This window comes from Ambystoma mexicanum, chromosome 12, assembly GCF_040938575.1.
Source record: "Ambystoma mexicanum isolate Mex_15411 chromosome 12, UKY_AmexF1_1, whole genome shotgun sequence".
Lineage (NCBI taxonomy): Eukaryota > Metazoa > Chordata > Amphibia > Caudata > Ambystomatidae > Ambystoma > Ambystoma mexicanum.
In genome coordinates this window covers 865,114,428-865,133,823 of record NC_090936.1, presented here as the reverse complement: position 1 = coordinate 865,133,823, position 19,396 = coordinate 865,114,428, and the positions used below count along the sequence as shown (strand labels likewise).

The 19,396-nt window shown below is 42.4% G+C and overlaps 1 protein-coding gene across 1 annotated transcript in view; it reads left to right on the top strand.

Moving 5' to 3' along the window:
* Positions 1-19,396, top strand: part of LOC138514077 (solute carrier family 23 member 1-like) — a 1,133,216-nt gene that overhangs the window by 594,372 nt on the left and 519,448 nt on the right. The window contains exons 5-6 of the mRNA XM_069629338.1: positions 5,107-5,288; positions 6,433-6,550. Of these exons, the coding sequence (XP_069485439.1) occupies positions 5,107-5,288; positions 6,433-6,550 (300 nt within the window). The remainder of the gene's footprint in view (positions 1-5,106; positions 5,289-6,432; positions 6,551-19,396) is intronic.

Below are 19,396 nucleotides of genomic sequence, written 5' to 3'. Positions count from 1 at the left end.
AAAACACAGTGGATTTTTAATAAGAGACAAGTATACTAGTGCACGCCAACTGCCCAATCCTCCTGTCACCCCAGGAGATCCGATTCAACCATGCATTAATGTTCAAACAGTCAGTAGAGCTAAGACTAGGGGGCTCAGATTTCAAATTCAGACAAGCAACCAAGGTATAATGATCACTTTCGTGACATTGGCAAACACACATATCTCTAATCAAAAAAAGGGAATTGGCACCAAAAATGTTGTCAACAATGCTACTTCTTTTGTTCCCAACTTGTGTACATTTTGGAGGCGTGTCAGAGGGATAAGCGTTGTTTACGCTAGAAAAGCCAGCTGAATACAAGTTGACCCAGCTGTTTCCCTGCTGACAGGCCATATTTAATCTAATGGTTTGCAAAGGAGACAAGAGTAGTTCTGATTCCCCGACCTATTGGGGAGATCTTGTTTTATCCTTGCGTTAAAATATTTGCAGATAAGAACAGAGGTGCCTCTTCAGATTATTAATAATTACCCCTCTTTCCTTAATTACCACAACATATCTCTTATAAGGGTGATTGTGTATATGAACAATAAAGATGTCTTTTCTGTTGATGTGAGCCAAGTTCCTGTGGGAGACTTATTCTACCAATAAGGATGGAGATTTACCGATTTGATCTAAAACAACGGACCTAATGAACAATTTGATCTAATTTTGCATGGGTGATTTGGCCTTTGGATCAATTTGGTAGCGTATTTTGCAGAAAAACAATCCTTGAGATTGAGGGTTGTGGGGGTGTCCCCCGCTTCCCTTGTTTGATATTTTGCAATTTTGGGGGTGCAGGGTTATCCCCCCTCTTCCCTGAAATTGGAGGCGGGGAAAAATAAAAAAGAAATGAAATTAATGTGAGTTTAAATTAAGCCCCGAGCAAATACATTGCGGCCAGTTTGCAGTGATGAAAAACAATTTGGTCAAACATACTCAAACCTAAGGATGTACTCAGATGCACAGGGAACTTCCACAAGACCCAGTGGTTTCTTGGTGCCCAGTGCTTATACTCCCTTCGGACAGCCCCTGAGCCCTTGTGTGGCTAAATGTGTAATCATATTCCACCCGTCAATCACAAAAGGTTTTGTGAGCCAAGTCTCCTAGAGGGCGATCACATTGAATCTGTCAATGTGGTCCAACAAGCCATCCTGTTCTAACAAATGATGATGACCACCAGTATTCCAACTAAAAAACTAAAAAGAAGTACTAATATTGCAGCTAGATTTGTGATAACACAAGCCGCTCCACCATACCGACTAACCATGCCCAATGGAACTCATTCCCCTTTGCCCCATTTTCAGATGAGAAACCGCCTAAATTAGGGCATTCTGCTATCTTGGGTTCTTCAATTATGTTAAATGGAGCAGTGTTTTGCGAGGGATTAAGTGGCTCAAGACATCGGCTGCTACCCCCATTAGACCCACCACTAGCTTTGCTGAATTTACACCCATGCGTAACGTCCAACTCAATGAGTACGTTCAGAACCCAATCTGTGAAAAGAGGCAAAATTGTCCATTATATACGCAAGAGCACCATAAGCATGAAAAAATACTATAGAGGTGTCGTGATTAACATTTTCGCAGATGTCCACAATGCGGATGTCATTACTACTAATGAAGTGGAGGGGAATAACAGTATGTAGAAGCTCCATTAGTCGAGACCGTTTTAAGAAGAATCTTTTGACATCACAGAAAATGCTTATGAGTTTTAAGGCCTTGGATTTGATGCAATGTGTTTGAGCTGCAGGCGCTAGTAGAGTGTTATGTACAGTACTTCCCGCATCCATCTGGACCATAGCATTGGTCGTGAAACACCCAACCACACCTGTGTTAGCAGGAGTATGATTGACAGCGAATTCCTCAAGATTATATGTTGACTCTTCCTCAGTTTCTACAGTGGGTTTGTTTGCTTTTTGCCATCCTACATTAAAGATGTGTTGCTCGTTGGAACCCTGTCTTCCATTTACTTGATGTAAGTGAGGCTGTCGTCGGGCTCGTCGCTTACTCATGCCAGTGGGGATGATTGGCTATTGTCACCAAAGGGGGCAATAACTCTGTCATCCTCGATTGCCTGGGAAACAATTGTTGTGCAATTCGACAATCATGGGACCTTTTTAAGCATGGGATTGCTATTTCAAGAGGAGATATCATGGTTAATTGGGCCGATGTTTGTCAAAGTCTCCTGCGTCTTTCTCTTTCTTTTAGGATGAAGATCTTCGTACACAATGGCTTGTTTGATGGCCTTCCTCTTCTTATGTTCATGCCATGTAGCAGAGTCCAAAACCACCCTGACAGGCTTCGGACTCAGCAGTACACGTGCAGCCTCCGACTGATCCGAAGGCGCTTTTATTAATGTCATCATGTTCGCATTGATCTTGTCCACCGACAATGTTCGGAACATTTAACAATTTGCTCAAAGAACCTGTTATTTGATTGGGAAAAAAAACTGCATTTATTCAACCTAGCTGCAAAATCATCACATTTGGAATTTAACTGAGTGAGCAGAAACTCCAAAACATTAAACATTGCTGCAGAGGAGCTGCTGACATCACTCGCTTGTTGTTTAGAATTTAACTCTTCGGTTGGCTCTCCATCGATTGACGGCATATTTTTTAGAGGCATGTTGTTTGTCAGAGACGCTTCCTGGGGGTACTTAGACAGTGTTTGCTTTGATCATAACATGTTGTAGTAAGGCTCATCCCCAGTCTCTACTTCAGCCAGGTTGAGAGATTGCACTTCTTGATCAGGAGTTGCAGAGGCAAACGCTACGGACTGAGTAGAAGATTATTTGGAGCCGTGCCCTGTAAAGGTGAGCTGGCAATTACAGCTGAGGAGTCCAGGCTTTGATCTACGCCAGGCGTTATCTAAACCCTAACTACTGTTTCTATAGTCTTGGAGCCCAGACAGGGAAGTGAAGCAATACGTTCCTCAGTTAAGTCAGTGCAAAGTTTGACAATGGCTGTGGTATTTTGTAGAGGAGTTTTATTGTGAGCCGAATAAAAAAAACTTAATTTTAGCATTTGATGTACTCCCCCCCCCCCTGTGGTGTCTTCCAGTGCAACTAGATGACCGTCTGTGATTTTTCTCCAGGGCAATACAAGGCAACCCACCGCCCGCCCTTGGTTGGCAAGCCCCCCTCCATTTGCACAGGGCCAACCAAGTTGGTCGATATTACAATGTCCTCCTCCACCTTCACCAAGTCCACAAGAAGTGGCAGGAAAGTCTGGAGCTGGGTTTCCATGGCTTCTTACCTTGTGACTGCGGCCCGCTCGCGCCATGATTGTTCCAGGTGCCCGTCGCTTCAGCATGGTTGCAGTGGGATGAAAAATAAAAAAGGGGACAGAAAAGACTGCAAGCTCTACACTGCTTTCATCTTTTTTTTGGTCAAATATAGCTGATAGCAGCTAAGTCTACATGACAATACAGTCTTAATAGTTTATGGAGTTTATGAAGGCACAGTCTTTATATCGCTTTATAGCGCTTCGCTTACCAGATTGAAGGAAAGAAGGAACCGTGGGTGCTCACTGCAGGAGATATTCAAGCAGTATGCCATCTCCCATCTCTCGCTCCCCGACACATGACGCAAAACTGCATAAAACCACTTCCTTGCACTTTCTCTAATTTAGTGACCTCCAGTTACGGTTAGTTGGAGTCACAGCTAACATTCTCGGACCTTTGGGCTGCTGTATCTATCCTGCTTGCGCTATCACAATATGGTACCTCCTGTTACAGCAATCACAGCAGATTTTTAATCTGTCTGCTGTCCCACGGCCAACATCACCGCAACCCCACCGGGCCAAGCTCAGCTCAGTCTCAGTCCAACTGAGTCCCACCACATCCGCTTTCACGGTTTCCTCAGCTCTGTGGTACACACAAAGCCTCACACCACTCACCATTGAGGAAAGGACCTCCGTACGTCAGACACACATGCGTCAAGCCGCACCTCCTCTCCCGAACACAAAACAAGGCTGTCTCTGATGCTTTATAACTTTTAGGGAGGTCCAGTGATGTGGGGCACTAAGACAAGTAAATGACTTTGGTGGACTCCACATTTGACCTGGTTAATTTGTGTCCCAATTGGGACTGTGAATATCACGTCCTGGAGAAAACATTCACCAGTAAACTGGAAAAATGGGATTCGTCGGTAATCTACGATCATATGGCGAATCTGAAGTCTTATGATGCTGTAGTAGGGGTAAGACATCAAATTATGTCACACTAGAGATACTTAACGTTGTACCCAGCACCCACATTGTGCAGATTTATCCTGCTTCTGCGTATAAATAGGCTTCCAGTGCTGACTGCTTTAAGTCCTGAGCAAGGTATCCCGAAGTCAGAAGGATTTTGTCGATTGTGTAGATTATCAGCAGTGGACGAAACCGTAAGACATGTATTGACAGAGTGTCGGGCAAAGGGGTCATTATATATGCCTGTTTTAGGAGGTTTCGTTGACCACTACAATAGCATTAATATGATAGTTTTTGGTCATACTGCTTGAACACTGAGAATATAGCACTGCATATTGCCTTAAATTTCTTCTAGAAAGGGATAGAGGTATTATTGATGAAGTACTAAAATAATATTAAGCACTTGTTACAGCAACTATCAAAAATACTGTGTATTATAAACTTGAATTAGCAAAATTTTAATTTTTAATAAAAAAAATAAAAAATACATGTTTTGGGAATATCGTTCTATTTTAAGTGTATCAGTGATATATCTAATAGTGTCTATAGTATGTAAATATGGAAAGAATTTGTTTTATGATTTATACTTTTATTCGTTACACATTGTGTTCTTAACGATGAATTGTTTTAATTATATGTTAAGAAATGAATGTTTATATTATACAGTTTTAATATGAACTGATCATATTAATACATGCTATATGTTGTATACGTATCAGTAGGTATTATATTTAGCAGTATAAATGGCATTCTAAGATGTTTAGAATTACATTAGCTCTGGCAAATGTTTGGGTCAGTGTGTATGAGAAAATCTTAAAACAATGTTACAGTGGTTGCTTTTTTACAAGGGTTAGTCGAATAGTTTAACACAACTTTTCTGCTATGCACTTTTCTCTAGATTCAAGGAGCCATAATCGTGTCCTCTGTGGTCCAGTTGGTGCTTGGATTTTCGGGTCTGATTGGATTTCTGTTGAAGTTCATTGGACCTCTTGCCATCGCACCGACAATTACACTCATCGGTCTGTCACTATTTATTGAGGCTGGGAAAAAATCTGGAGTCCACTGGGGCGTCACTGCCATGTGAGTCTGAATGAATTAAAAATAAAATCACTATGTGTTCGCCAGTTACAACAACTCATCATGAAAGTGGATACCATTGATTTTGTAATGCATGTTACAGCATTGTGAGGCTCCACATATTTAACACAGTTTTCATATCATACGTCACATCATTTCACTTGCTTCTCACAATACATGAACATGATTGAATGAATCACTCAAGCAATGTTTTTAAGTTTTAAAGAGTATATAGGAAGAGGACATGTACCCATTCTGGAAATCTACTGCTGTAACATTATGTTGCCATGTTATGTCAGGACATAATATGGTTTGTTGTGTTAGTATGATTTATAAAATGTGACATACACCACCAATGTCGTGGATTTCTAGTGTTTGAATTCAATTAAACATAATTCTCAGTGACAGCCAGGGTATTGCTAGTCAGCGTTCAAAGTGTCTTTATGCTACATCCAGACGATGTCACAGTATATGGTATTATCACAAATGCCATGCTCTATGCAGAACACAGCTTTCTTTGCAAATGTGCTTGTGTCAGTAGAGGAGCAAACTCTACTGGCTTGTGTACACCGTACAGAGCTACAAGGAGAGTTTCATAGCAATATGTGGCTGTACAGGTGCTAACCGAGGCGCAACAGGAGCTGTGCAGCATTCACATTTCACCACCTAAAAAATGCACATTTGTATATTCCAACATTGTGCTTCCTGTGGTGGTATTTTCATATTAATGTCAAAAATCAGATAAGAGTAAATATAAATCAGTTCTAGGTTATGTGCAATTAATTCCAGGGAGTTTAGTTCTGGAAGCATAGCTCCGGTGCAACGTGCATTCTTGGAAACAAGACTGTGCCAAGAATCATGGGTGTCATAAGCCTGTTATATAATTACATTTTTTATGGGGGAAAAATATTCTGGAGTAAGCACAATATTGTCTAACATTCATTTTTAAAAACATAACAATTGATACTTGTTTGTATTAAATTTAATACATTTAGTGATCAGTTAATCCTAGGCAGCATAGTAAATCCATATTTGTCCATATTTGTCTTACAGTTCAAATACAGTTAATATGTTTGCCAAATATACTGTGCAGTGCATGTGTGTGAAAACTATCTTCTATAATCCTTGATTGTTTGTTTTGTTACAGGACTATTGGGCTGATTATTCTATTTTCACAGTACTTGAGGGCTATAGAACTGCCACTCATGTCATATACCAAAGGAAAATGGAAAACATTCAAGTATCCAATATTTAAACTCTTTCCCGTAAGTAACATGGCAAAAACAGCCTACTTTACAAACAAATGTATCCTTCTCTTGCACAATTTGTTAGAGAGATAAAGGTGTGATTGAAATAAGTAATACTGAAAAACTAAGCTGGATCGCGTATCTAACATGTATCGCTGAAACTGCAAAATTAAACTTTTTTGCATCAATGCTGGGTTTGAAGAATTGGCTAATGTTCAAATATTGCTTCAACGAAATAAGAGAGGTGATGAACCATTGGAAGACAAGTTTGCTTGTTAACAGCAGGGCTTTTCTATGGTAAAGGGGTTTTTATAAAGTCTAGTAAGGTATCCAGAAGGTAAGGGATGGGTTCAACAAGATGATGTGATATAGGCAAATTGATTTGAAACATAATGAAGATAAAATTTGCATTGAGTTTTTGCTAACAAATCATACAAAAATCATACACTCATAACAATACTTTCAGAGAAGTGCCATTATTATTTGGGGAAAATTATATTTTTCTAAATGTGAAAAATCAATATTATTTAGAAAATGTTTTTTTAACAACAGGTTGGCTGATGGTAGCATTTTACCTCACTCTTGCTAATAGGAACAGTGTCGGCTACAATGACCCACTCAGCAGAATTCCCATACATAACCAAGCTGCGCTTCTGCAGTCAACAGCAAAATGGCTGCACTGGCTCCTTGGAGCACCATTGCCCCACATCAAAACTACGTTTTGCAGCTGCAAAATGATGGCTGCACCATCTTGCCAAAATCTATTGGGCGAGTTGGAATAGAGAGCACACCGAAAAAAGATGCCAGTGTGTGTGCTTCTGTGTATCAAAAGAAGCAAATTAAAAAGCAGCGCTGCTCTACTACTTGCTAAAAAGTTCCCATTGAAAAGGGAATATTTTACATGAAAATGGGTGCTGCCCCGACGCTATGTTCATCTGTTCATCATCACAATCTTTTATCAGTGAGACCCTGCCATGCCCATCCATATTCACACTGTGCTCCAGCAGAAGAGAGCAGTATCCCTGAATGACAGGCTGTTGTTCAGAACTGGGAAATCATAATAAGCTTTACTTTCAGCTGTGTGGGAAAACGCTTGACTTTTGGGATACAAAATGTCAAAAATCAAAGATTCAAAGAGGCCCTGGCTCTCTGGGGCTATGTCAATTTCAGTGGATCTGTGTTTTAAATAAATTGCTGTATAAAAGAAACTGACTATGGCTGCAGAATAATGTGGGAAATTCAGATGGAACCTTTTGAAAGGAACATACCAGCAGGCTTCACCACATGTTTAAAGGTACTGTTGCAAATGATATGATATGGCATTTATAATGCACCTATACACGAGTGTTTTGAGGCGCGAAGAGGCAAGGAAGGGGGAACAGAGGGAAGACAGACTACTAGGCCAGGTGTCATTCAGATCGCACAAGTGCATGGTTGGGGGAAAGGGAAAAGTGCATGGGGGAAGGGAGAGGGGAAAGTGCAGTACAGGGATAGTAGAATACATAAGATACATAAAGCATCCAGAAGGTGGCAAGTGCAAGGTAATAAGAAAAATACCTGTTTTAAAAGTGTATGTTGGACAAGGCCCTGCCCTTGCCTAGCAATGTAGAGGGGCTTGTGCTGGGAAACATATATGGGATGTTTTATTTTAACAGGCTTGCTTCTGAATCAGAACAAAAATAAATTAAAATAAAGAAACAAAGAAATGGCCTGCATTCTGAAACTAGCCAAACAGGTTCTGCTTGGGGGGTTGCTAGCAACAGAAGGAGCCACCATAAACTTCTGGGACATATGCATGTTAATTGCCATCTTTGACATTTTTGAATTGACCAAAATCACTCAACAACCCATGCTCATCAGACTTTTGTCTGGGCTGAGGCCTCTTACAATAGAGATTCTGGGACACGGACATGTGAAATAGGAAATCAAATCACACGTCCTGCAACTTCTACTGGGAGCTTCAAAGCCAACTCAAGAGCAGCCTTGTAATCTATGCCCGTATATGGTGAACAATGCTGACCTATTGCCTCAAAAGACTATTTTATTAATAACATTTTAAGACTTATCTCTGCAACAGGATTTCACAGGAATGTAAAAAGTTAACAGTTTAAATGTAATTGTTGTGGTTTTTAAACAAGACCAGGTAGCCTTCACTGCCATATCGGGAACAGAAATGGCAGAGAAGTGGATATTCTGAGGAACATGTATATGATGCCACTCTGAAATTCAATACTTACATGCCTTATGATAATCTATACCCAATTATATAGTTATAGAATGTTAGGTTGAATATACATCACTGAAAATCGCGAAAAACTATTAGACAGGCAAAACAAAGTCAAACAAACGTGAGAATTGGACTGCTGCTCTACGTAAAATATGTAACCTGCCTATGTAATTTGTTAAAATGTCTTAACTGTACAAATGTGTAAATTATGTTCAGATTAAATTTTGACAAAAAGGACTAGGTGAAGGTTTTGCACATCATAAAGTACAACCCCATAAACTGAGTCACCTCCTAGAGGAGACAACCAATATGGCTGACCTATCCGGGTATTGGGGGTAGGCCTTGCTCAGTTCTGCTCAACAATAAACCAATGATGTCAGCACGCCCTATAAATAAGGGCGGCTGACAGAACTCTAGGGAGTCTCTCCTGAATTTCCAGTGCCTGCGTATCCTGATATTCTACATTCATCTTGCCAGTTTCCAGATCTCACTGCAAGGCCAAAGCATAGCTTACCCTATGCCAGCGACGCCTTGATCCAGAAATCCCTCTAAAAATCCCAATAACGAGTGGGAAAAGCTGTTGTACCCTTTTGGGTAGCATCCTGTGACCAGACTGCCTTTTTGTGTCCACTACATGCATGCCCGCTCTGCCTTTGCCATCCAGCAACCAGACTTTCCCAGCAGTTTGCTGCAAGGGGCGCCCACCGTGCGGTGACCAGAACTCAGTTGACTCTCCTAAAATCCCAAACTCAGGTGTGGACTGTATTTCTCCATCCCATAACAATATAGCCTACCCCATCTTGACCCTTTGTCTTTGTTCCACTCTCTAGCAACCCTATCCATACCTTGGCAATTTGTCCAACTGTCAGAATTCTCTGTGCATCTTATCTGTGATTCCCTAGTGTTAACGCCATTCTTTAATTCACCCCATCTTGTAACTTCTTAGCAATATTTTGAATAGTTTAATTAATTTCCACAGAAAGAGATACACAGCGTGGAGCGGGTTAATGCGGCTGACTTAACCTGTTTCATGGGCAGCGCTACCTTCGTGATAAACTAGCATAAGTGAACTTTGGGCCTCATTACAATTGAGGCGGTAAGGGGTTAACAGCGCCGGTAAAGGTGCCAGCGCCGTTAACCCTGTACTGCCTCATTACGAGGTCCCCCCGTTGGACCCGCTCTGGGCATCTGGTCAGACCAGACGTCCTTTGCGGGTTCTGCAAGGGGACCAGCATGCTAACAACAGGCCCATCATTAACGGGCCCATTTTAAGCATGCTCCCCATTCCCATTGAGCCCTATGGGGGCCTAAATGGGAATGGGGATGGTCCGGGTTCCCTGAATGCTGAAATACCAGGCCCTCCAAAGTCAGAATGGCCCGGTATTTCCCCATTCAGGGACCACAGATCCGAGTTTGGAGGCAGCCATGCCCTAGTTAAGGGCATGGCTGCCTCCAAACTCGTAATGAGGCCCTTAGTCTTTTTCTTTCCAAACTGATTTGTTTCTCTTTCAAGGCTCCATTTTACCAAAACCGAACCTCCTTTTATCTTGTAAATCTCATTCAGTTCCTCAGCTATAGCCATCCTTTCACTTCTATATTGTCCCTGTGATGTGAATATATCCCCAGACCAAAAACTGCATTCCGATTTCAAGTATTTCACCCATTTTTCTTAAAACCTGTTTTTGCCATTTAGAACTGCATCCATGTAAAATGCAACTTTCCAATGTGTGATTCCGGCTGTATCATGTTCTTACTTTCAACTGGCTTTTGAACTGTATGCCTTTGTTGATATCTTGCCTTGGGATTGCCAGTGTTTATATTTTCCTGCTATTGTGAGAAATCATATTTGCCTCATAGATTTAACCGCACAATAATTATTTATTTGTCAATTTCCGAGTGTCATTTTATGCTGTTGTAAAGTGCTTTCATTTCAGTTTTGCGTCTTATTTTGTAAGGGAAGGTCAAATTTCGATTCTGTTTGTTATCTCATATCCCTAACTCCCTGCTGCTTCTTTCTGTCCATTCCATGGGAGAGCTTTGCAGGGGGAAATCTTAACTCGTGTGCTCTCTACCTCTATTTCAAAACTGTTCCTATTGCTTTGTGCTTTGGATTTGTTCTAGTAGAAGGTTTACCAAGTGTATTGCTTCCATTTCCATTGTAATTATCTCCCCATTAATATTGCTAGCCAATATTAAAATGTTTGTGATTTCTTTGAATTTTAAAAATAAATAAATATTGCATTCTCACCAACCGTCCTGGCTCCTGGCCCATTGTGACCTGGGGTATTTGCAAAAGGGGGTGGGAGACGGGTCGTGTGCCATCTCAAATTGAATTTGTAGAAAATAAAGAGAAAGCATTCCAATTGTGCGCTACATCCTAGTCTAAGACCAAGGTGTGTCGCCTCATTGAAATTCTTAACAAAATTGGGGGCTCGTCCAGGATTTGGGCTTGTGTTGCCAACCTTGGCAGTTTAACACAGCAGACTAACTTGCAAGGTAGTGATACTTTGTGTGGTTGGAAGACTGGATTACACTGTAGAAGCGCCTCCCCAAAACAAATATCCTAAGTACCAGGCCTGTGTATAAAATTAAAGCTTAATCAACCCCGAAACAAGATAAAAGTAACAGAATATAGATTACCCTTGCATAAATGAATTAATAAAGAAAGAACGCTTTCCAAAAGGGCCACAGTAAAGATCAACATAGCTAGGGAGCACCTTCTGCACAAGTTATTTGTCAGAGGGGAATGGGCAGAGCAAGATGAAAAAATGTGGCTAGCAGAAATGATGCAACGGGTCACCGCCATGAAAATTGACACGTGGCAGGACGGTGGCCTATTACATCAAGCTTTGAGCGAGTTACACATGATGTCAAAAATTAAAGAGGAGCAGATTAAAATTGTCAGAATCACGGCCTATATGTATCTCCATATGGGAGTGTTGTGGGAAAAGCATGAGGAATATAGAACCCTTGCGCAAAATCAATCAGAATTGTTAGCTCAAGTTCAGACTGGGCTAAAATTAGCAGAGCAAAAGTTACAAAAGAGCCAAGATTGGGAGGTAGAATCTGGAAATTACATTAAAAAATTCAAAGAGGACTTGGCCCTGCAACAGCAGAATAATGTAGACCAAGAGGCCCAATTAAATATCTTAAGAATGGAGTGTCAAGAAAAGGTTGATTCTTTGGAAGAAGGTCAACTGAAATTAAAACAACAAATAACATACAACAGAGCCTGTTCAGACCAGATAACCACTTTATTAAAACAGGTTGACAAATTGGAAGAGGAGATTAAGGAATTAGTAAATAGTGTGGGATGCATTGACCCACTAGGCTCTGCCCTGTGACATCACTGTGCGCTGATGGCACCAGAACCAACACAATGCCTGCAAAAAGCCCTATGCGCGCTAAACCTTTGAGAATTGCGCAGTGAAGCCAGAAAGTTGGCTGCTAATCTACTTTGCCTGTGTCAGAAGTGGAACAGGAGACCACACTGCTAAAGCCTGTCATTGGGCTACCCACAGAGGGAAAATGGAAACTACATTAAAGGCAGTCCTTCATTGCAAGGAAACCCAGAAGTGCGCTGAAATCCGTTTTTGCTTGGTTGCTGAAATTACAAAATAATGGTTCCCAAACATCAGAAAAGATCCAACATCCTTGCTGGGTGTTACCCGACACTTTATTTAAAGAATCCACATAAGCACACAATGTCAGGAGAAGCAAATTTCATCACATGAATATCCACATTAAAAAAGGGTGCTTGCCTGTGAAAATCTGTAAAATAAGGGTGCAGTACCGCAGGCCGCCTGTATGTTATGTTATGTTATTAGCATTTGTAAAGCGCGCGTTCACCCAAGGGCATCATGGCGCTAGAAGGGAAGCTACCCAGTCGGAGAAGGCCAGTGGAGTGGTCAGGCTTAGAACAGATTGGTTTTCAAAGCTCTTCTGAATCCGAGATGGTTAACAGTGGCCCTAAGAGGTTCAGGGAGACTGTTCCAAAGTATGGTCGCAGCAACAGAGAAGGCTCTACCACCGAGCCTTGCCCGGTTAAACCCAGGGGACAGTGAGCAGGTTAGAAGTAGCAGAGCGGAGGTTCCGGTCCGGACAGTATCGGGTGAATTTAAGCTTCAAAAATACAGCACCCTGACCGTGAATAGCCCGGTGAACAATACACAGAGATTTAAACTGAATTTGTTGGTTCACCGGGAGCCAGTGCAGTTGGCGAAGCACTGGTGTAATATGGGCACCATAAGGGGAGCCAGTAGCCAGCCTAGCAGCCAGGTTCTGCATACGCTGAAGGCGATGGATGAGGCCGATAGGTTGAGACAGATAGAGTGAATTGCAATAGTCCAGTCGTGTGAGGACTAACGCGGCTACCACAGGGGGGCGGAGGGCTACCGGGATCAGGGGCATAACCCTCTTAAGGATTCTGATCTGGTGATGGGTGGATTGGCACACGGCCGCAACCTGGTTAGACATTGACAAAGAAGCGGAGAGGGTAACTCCTAAATTCTTGACTTTGCTAACTGGGTTGGGTAACGGGCCCAAGGCAGCGGGCCAGAAAGCAGGGGTCCACAGGGAGGGGTTGGGGGGCAGCCTACCAACAGTACCTCCGTTTTATCACCATTTAACTTTAGCCAATTCTGGTCCATCCAGATCCCGACTGCCCTAAGGCAGTCGTGGAGGTATACAGAGGTCTCTGATTGATCCTGGTCCAGACGGATCAGGATTTGGGTATCATCTGCATATGAATAGCAGTTTAACCCATAGGAGCGAATGAGACAGATCAGGCCCCAGATGTAGATGTTAAACAGAATTGGCGGTAGCGAGGATCCCTGAGGGACACCACAAGTGAGAAAGCAAGAGGGGGAGAGAAACGGTGGCATAGCAAGGGTCTGAGTGCGATCCGAAAGAAACGAAGTAAACCAGGCAAGGACAGCACCAGATATCCCAATCTGTGAGAGACGAGAGAGAAGGATGGAGTGGTCTACCGTGTCGAATGCGGCGGAGAGATCTAGCAGGACCAGGGCCCCAACTCCGCCAGCATCGACAAGTCTGGACATGTCATCCTGCATCGAGACCAGGACACTTTCCGTACCTCTCCCAGGCCTAAAACCCGCCTGGGCATGATTCAATATTTTGGAAGATTCCAAAAAAGAGGACAGAAGCGGTGTGACCAGTGATTCCAGCAGTTTGGACAGAAACGGAAGTAGAGAAATAGGGTGGAAATTAGCCGGGATAGTGGGGTCGAGAGAAGGCTTTTTGAGGAGGGCAATATCCCTAGCAGATTTCAGTTCTGGGGGAACAAATCCCGACTGACAAGAGTTGTTTATTGCCAGTGTGATCTCAGTCAGAATATCAGAAGGAATAACCTTCATAATAGAGGCTGGGATGGGGTCCTCGGGAGATGATGATTTAATCTTCAAAATGGCTGTCAAGACCTCTGCCTCGGTGAATGGAGGGAAAGAGGACCAACTAGCCAAGGTATCAGTAGAGGGCACAAAGCTGTGGTTTTCAGGAGGCAATATTGCAAGAGATTTAGCAATGTTTGCTCGTATAGCATCAATTTTGGTGGTGAAAAAGGAGACCAGGTCATTGCACAGTTCCTGAGAGGGCTTAACCATAGAGGTCAAGGTCTCCGAAGAGGATAACGAGTGCACAATGGAAAAGAGGTCTGGGGTATGAAAGATGTCATTTAATTACACTGGAAGCTTAAACTTGTACAGTAAAATCAAATGGTTGAAATGAAGTGACTTGCTATCAAAAGCAATCTAGGTTGCCACTGTTTAATTTCTTTGTTTAAAAAGACTGGAATTGGAGATTTGTTTGCCTGTTTTAAAAATTGTAACTTTAATTTCAACAAAGAACAATATAATAATTTACTTTAAAGTAATCTGATTCAGCAAAACTTCAAAGAAGCTTCCCCCACTGGGAAACACACCACACTTTTGCTTCCCACCAAAAGGACAGGAGCTAAAATACAGATGTTGATTGGAGGGGGCGGGGGCACTGGATCCTGCTCCTGGGAGTGAGACAAAAGACTTCATGGATTGAAAAGAATATGCAGATGCGAGTGTCAACAGAGACTCCTGCCAGAGGGAAGAGGCAGGGATTGCTCTTGACCCACCCATACCTTTGGAGGCGGGGACAGACAGTTATGTGTATTCTTAAAACACAAGAAAGTATATGTTTGAAAAGGACTGACAGAGGTCTGTGCAAAATTGTAAAAATGTGTAAAATGACAGTATTGTTAATATGAAAATTCTGGTCACGTTGTAAAACTACTCAGAACTGTGTGCTATGTTCTGGGACAAGAATACAGAATTTGTGGTTTTGTAGCAATTGTGGTGATGCCAGAAACATGAAACTTCACACAATTATGCCCAGATGTCATGCGCACAAATGTGTTAAAATGTGGACAAATCTGACGTTGGGTACCTGACCAAAAGTGCAAAAAAATTCCAAATCTAGAACCAAGCTCTCACAGTGACAGGGCTCAGATGAATACTTGCTCCAACAAATATCTAACATAAATATGCTATTGGTAGTAAGGTTGCAAAATTGTAAATATGTCTTGTATGAAAAATAGATTTCATGTGCAGAAACAAAGGGGAGGTACTCCTTGTATTACAAAATACAGCGTCATCATGACAACAGGTTTTCTACTCAAATCAGGGGAGAGGAAAGACCCTAACCAATAGAATTCCTTGGGGTGTGCTTAGTAGAAGTCAGCATACGCACCCTTTTAAAAAATACATAAATAGAGGCAGTTTAGGACCTAGACACACACACATTCACCCACCATCTGATTGCTGGCGAAGCACTTTGCAAGAGAAATCCATATTCCAGACTCCAGAACTTTGAAAGCAGAAAGTCCAATTTTCAAAGCTGAACCCTTCTCAGCTTGTCCTTTTAAAATCCTGAAACCAGATTTTACCCCAGACCTCCAAGGGGAACAAAAAGAAAAGAACAGCCTGGCTGAGCTGTGCTGCTTTCTTGCTAAGAATTTTTGTTAGAATCCCGAGATCCAACCCAGTAGAGCTGAGCTGTGACCAGATAGCAGCGAACCAGAGTCAACCCATCAGATCGAGTCCAGAGTGCCGTGCTGAGTGCAGAACCAGAATGCCTTGAGTCCAGTCCGGTGTGCTAGCAGAATTCCAGTCCAGAAAGTATCCCTGACCAGATCTCTGACGGGTCCATTACACACAGTAGTAGTGAGTATCCATAGCATAGGATTGTCTCTAGCATATGTATTATCCATAAGTCATCCCTATCCAAACCCACTCTCTTATATCCAGAACTGCATTGTAGAAAATCTTTGGTCTTACCTGAATCTTTCTCTCATCCCTATAGTCCTTTTGTAATAGTAGTGTTAAAACCATCTTTGCTCTAATATATTTGTTGAAGAAAGACAAGCATCTCTGCAGGCAAAAACCAGTTGTTGTGTAGTTTGTGGCTTCATAGTTCCCCTAGTATAAGAAACTTGTTTGTAATTTTAAAAAAAGCGCAACCTTGTTTTACCAATGTTGACTCTTTCTGAAAAAAACAACCTCTACCAAAACCTTCATAACTTCCTCACTGTGCATGCTAGAAACGAAATGTAAGTGTCCACTTGAAGCTAACATCCTCAGCTTTACAACAATCTCAAAACCGTATCCCAATTTATAATTATTCCACAATCGTGCTTACCGCGTGTGGAAAGGTTTGCTGCAAAGTTTTCGTTTGGCTCAAATCTATCACGTGTGTAAAAGCTGTACATTGCATCCGACCTCAGAATTAGGTTTTCAATCTGCTAATTACTCAATAATCATTGCTAGTGTTTATCTGAAACTATACAAAGCGGCTCCCACTAGTATTGAAACCATTTTAGTGAATTAAATCCATTTTCAGTGTTTTTACCGTTCCATTCAAGTCACATTCAAAACCATTTTGACAAGTTGCAATCATTCCTGTTTTTCCCTGTGTTTGCTGGGGGGAAATTGGGATTGATACTGTAATTGTTGAGTGTGTATTCCTGAAACCTGTTTTCTCTCCTTCCATCTCTTTATACTGCATATTGGGGGGATTGAGTGGTGTGCATGGGGAAAGAGTGATCACTTGCCTTTTAATTGAACCCACACAAAAGTATTATTTCTCTGCTGCATTATTTTTTCTACCAAATACTCGGTGTGATTAAAGAGATTTATTGTGACATCACCCCATTGGTGATCATTTTATAAACCATTAAATAGTGTGATATATATATATATATATTGTGAAAATACCTAAAATAAATCTTTTTAACTTTGCAAAACATCCTGCTTCCTGGCTCAGTGTGACCGGGGGGGATTCAAAGAGAGGGGCGTGATATAAGGGTCTATCATTCAGAAATAAAATAACTTATAGACATAAATAAATAATTAAGGGCTCCAGCTGTGCATCACACGCTAGGCATTGACTTAGGTGGAGTGCCAGGTTGAAATCACTTACATAATTGGGGGTTCGTCATGAGATTTCTGAATTAGACATACTACATGTGACAGTCTAATACAGTGTGCTAACTAACGGGGTACATAATCCCTGTTGAGCTACCACGCTGTGTGACACTGTGAAAATCACCCCTCAATACGAACGCTCTAAGGAATTGGTCTGTTTTTCAATATGTATAGAATGGCGACCTTGGTAGAGATTAATATGGCTAAAGAACATCTACTGCATACATTATTTGTAATGGGTGAATGGACAGAACAGGATCAGAATGTGTGGATTCAGGCAATCACCAAACAGACCACTGCAACAGGATTAGACATATGGTAAGATCAGGGTCCATTACATGTGGCCCTGAGTGAACTGTATATGGACCCTAAGGTAAAGGAATAGCAAAGCAAGATTGCCAAAATAGCGGCAAATCGGTACCTCCATATTGGAGCAATACAGGACAAATATGCCGAGGGCCAAGACCTGGTAAACAAGCAACTGCAGGCATAAGAAAAAAGCCCAATCTGATCTGGACTCTGTAGAGCAGAGGCTGCAGAGAAGCCATGAATCAGAAAATGAAATTAGGCAGTATCTAACCAAAACAAAAGAAGATATAGGTATCCTGCAGCAGGAGAAGGTATAACAGGATACCAGAATGCTGGCCTTGCAGAAGGAGTACCAAGATAGTTTGGACTCTCTACTGCAGACCCAGAAAAAGCTGGAACAGCAAATACATTTTTACAGGGCATGCGCGGAGCAGGTGGTCACCCTGAAAAGCTGCCTAAACAAAGAAAAGGAAGAGGATAATAAACTAATTCTGAAAGACCTAGATACCCAGGAAGAATTTGATGAAGAGCGCCAGAAAGCTGGTGCGCTCCAAAGACAGAGGGACGACCAGGCTGCACAGAGGCATACTCTTGCTCAGGAAAGGGACACCTTAGGCCAGGAAGTCTGTTATTTAAAAGGGAAGATCGAAGAAAATCACCTGGCCCTTCAGGGACTGGGTGGCTTCCAAAAAGACAGTGAAAAATGGTTAGAGCACACCAGGTGGGTGGAAGATGCTCTAGCAAGTAAGGTCCAGGCCAGTATGGACAGGACTCAGGAGGTAACCCTCCTGCAGCAAAAACTGTCCCAGTACTCTAAATTGACACAGGAAGCACAGAGAGACAATGAGGCTCTCTGTGAGAAAAATTACAGGCACCACAGACAGGTAGCTATGCAAGAGCAATTGATAGAAACTAGCAAGGCCTTGATAGAGGGACAGGCAGCTCACGTTCTTGCATGGCAACAGGGAGCAGGGGCTGAGAGAGATGAGGTTTGCTGGGAAAAGGAAACAGCTGAGCATAACCTCAGGAACCCTAGTACCAGAAGCCTTCATATCTTCCAATCCCTGGACTCTGCCATCCCAATGTCCACTGGCGCACATGAGCCAAGGGCCACGGGGATGGCAGACTTCAATCCAATGAGGAATATGGGGCTCATAGACCAGCATCTCCCAGGAATGGATGGGCGGGCATCTGGGTATGGGTTCCCAAGTACTGTAAAATCTAGTTGGGAACTCCATGAGAGTAGGCCCACTAAGGGCATCCTGAAAACCTCTGCCCAGCTAGGACAGTGGGGGGGCTACTCATCAAATCCTGGGAGTAAGGAGGAATCAGAAGACTCCTCTGAGCGCCCCAGGACATAGGCAACTAGGCCCCCACATTCTGCCAGCTATTCCCAGGATTGCAGAATCCGGGAGAGCCTAGAAGACCAGACAGGCACCTCTGGTAGCAGTGCCTCTGAGTCAGAGGAGGAGTGGACCAGGGTTACCCAAACCACAAAAGCAAACAAGGTCAGAAGGGCCTTGCTCAAGGATCCCCTAAAGCAAATCAAAGTGATAAGGAGTGTCATCACGCCTTATCATAAGAACGCAAAGTCTTCAGTTTGGGAGCACTTAGAGCTCTTTGAACAGATGATGGATGATATTCTCCCCAGTTCCCCTCCCTTGCATTGTCGCGCTCTGAAACACTTGTGTACGAGCGCGATAGAAATAAAATATCATATCATAGGTATTCAGTGAACTAGGAGCAGCCTCACACTAAAATTAAAATATAGGAGGGGATGGGGGAAGATCCCAGTCAGGCTATTACCAGAGAGAAAGGATTGCAAGAAAGAGCAAAACAAGAGACATTACCATCGGC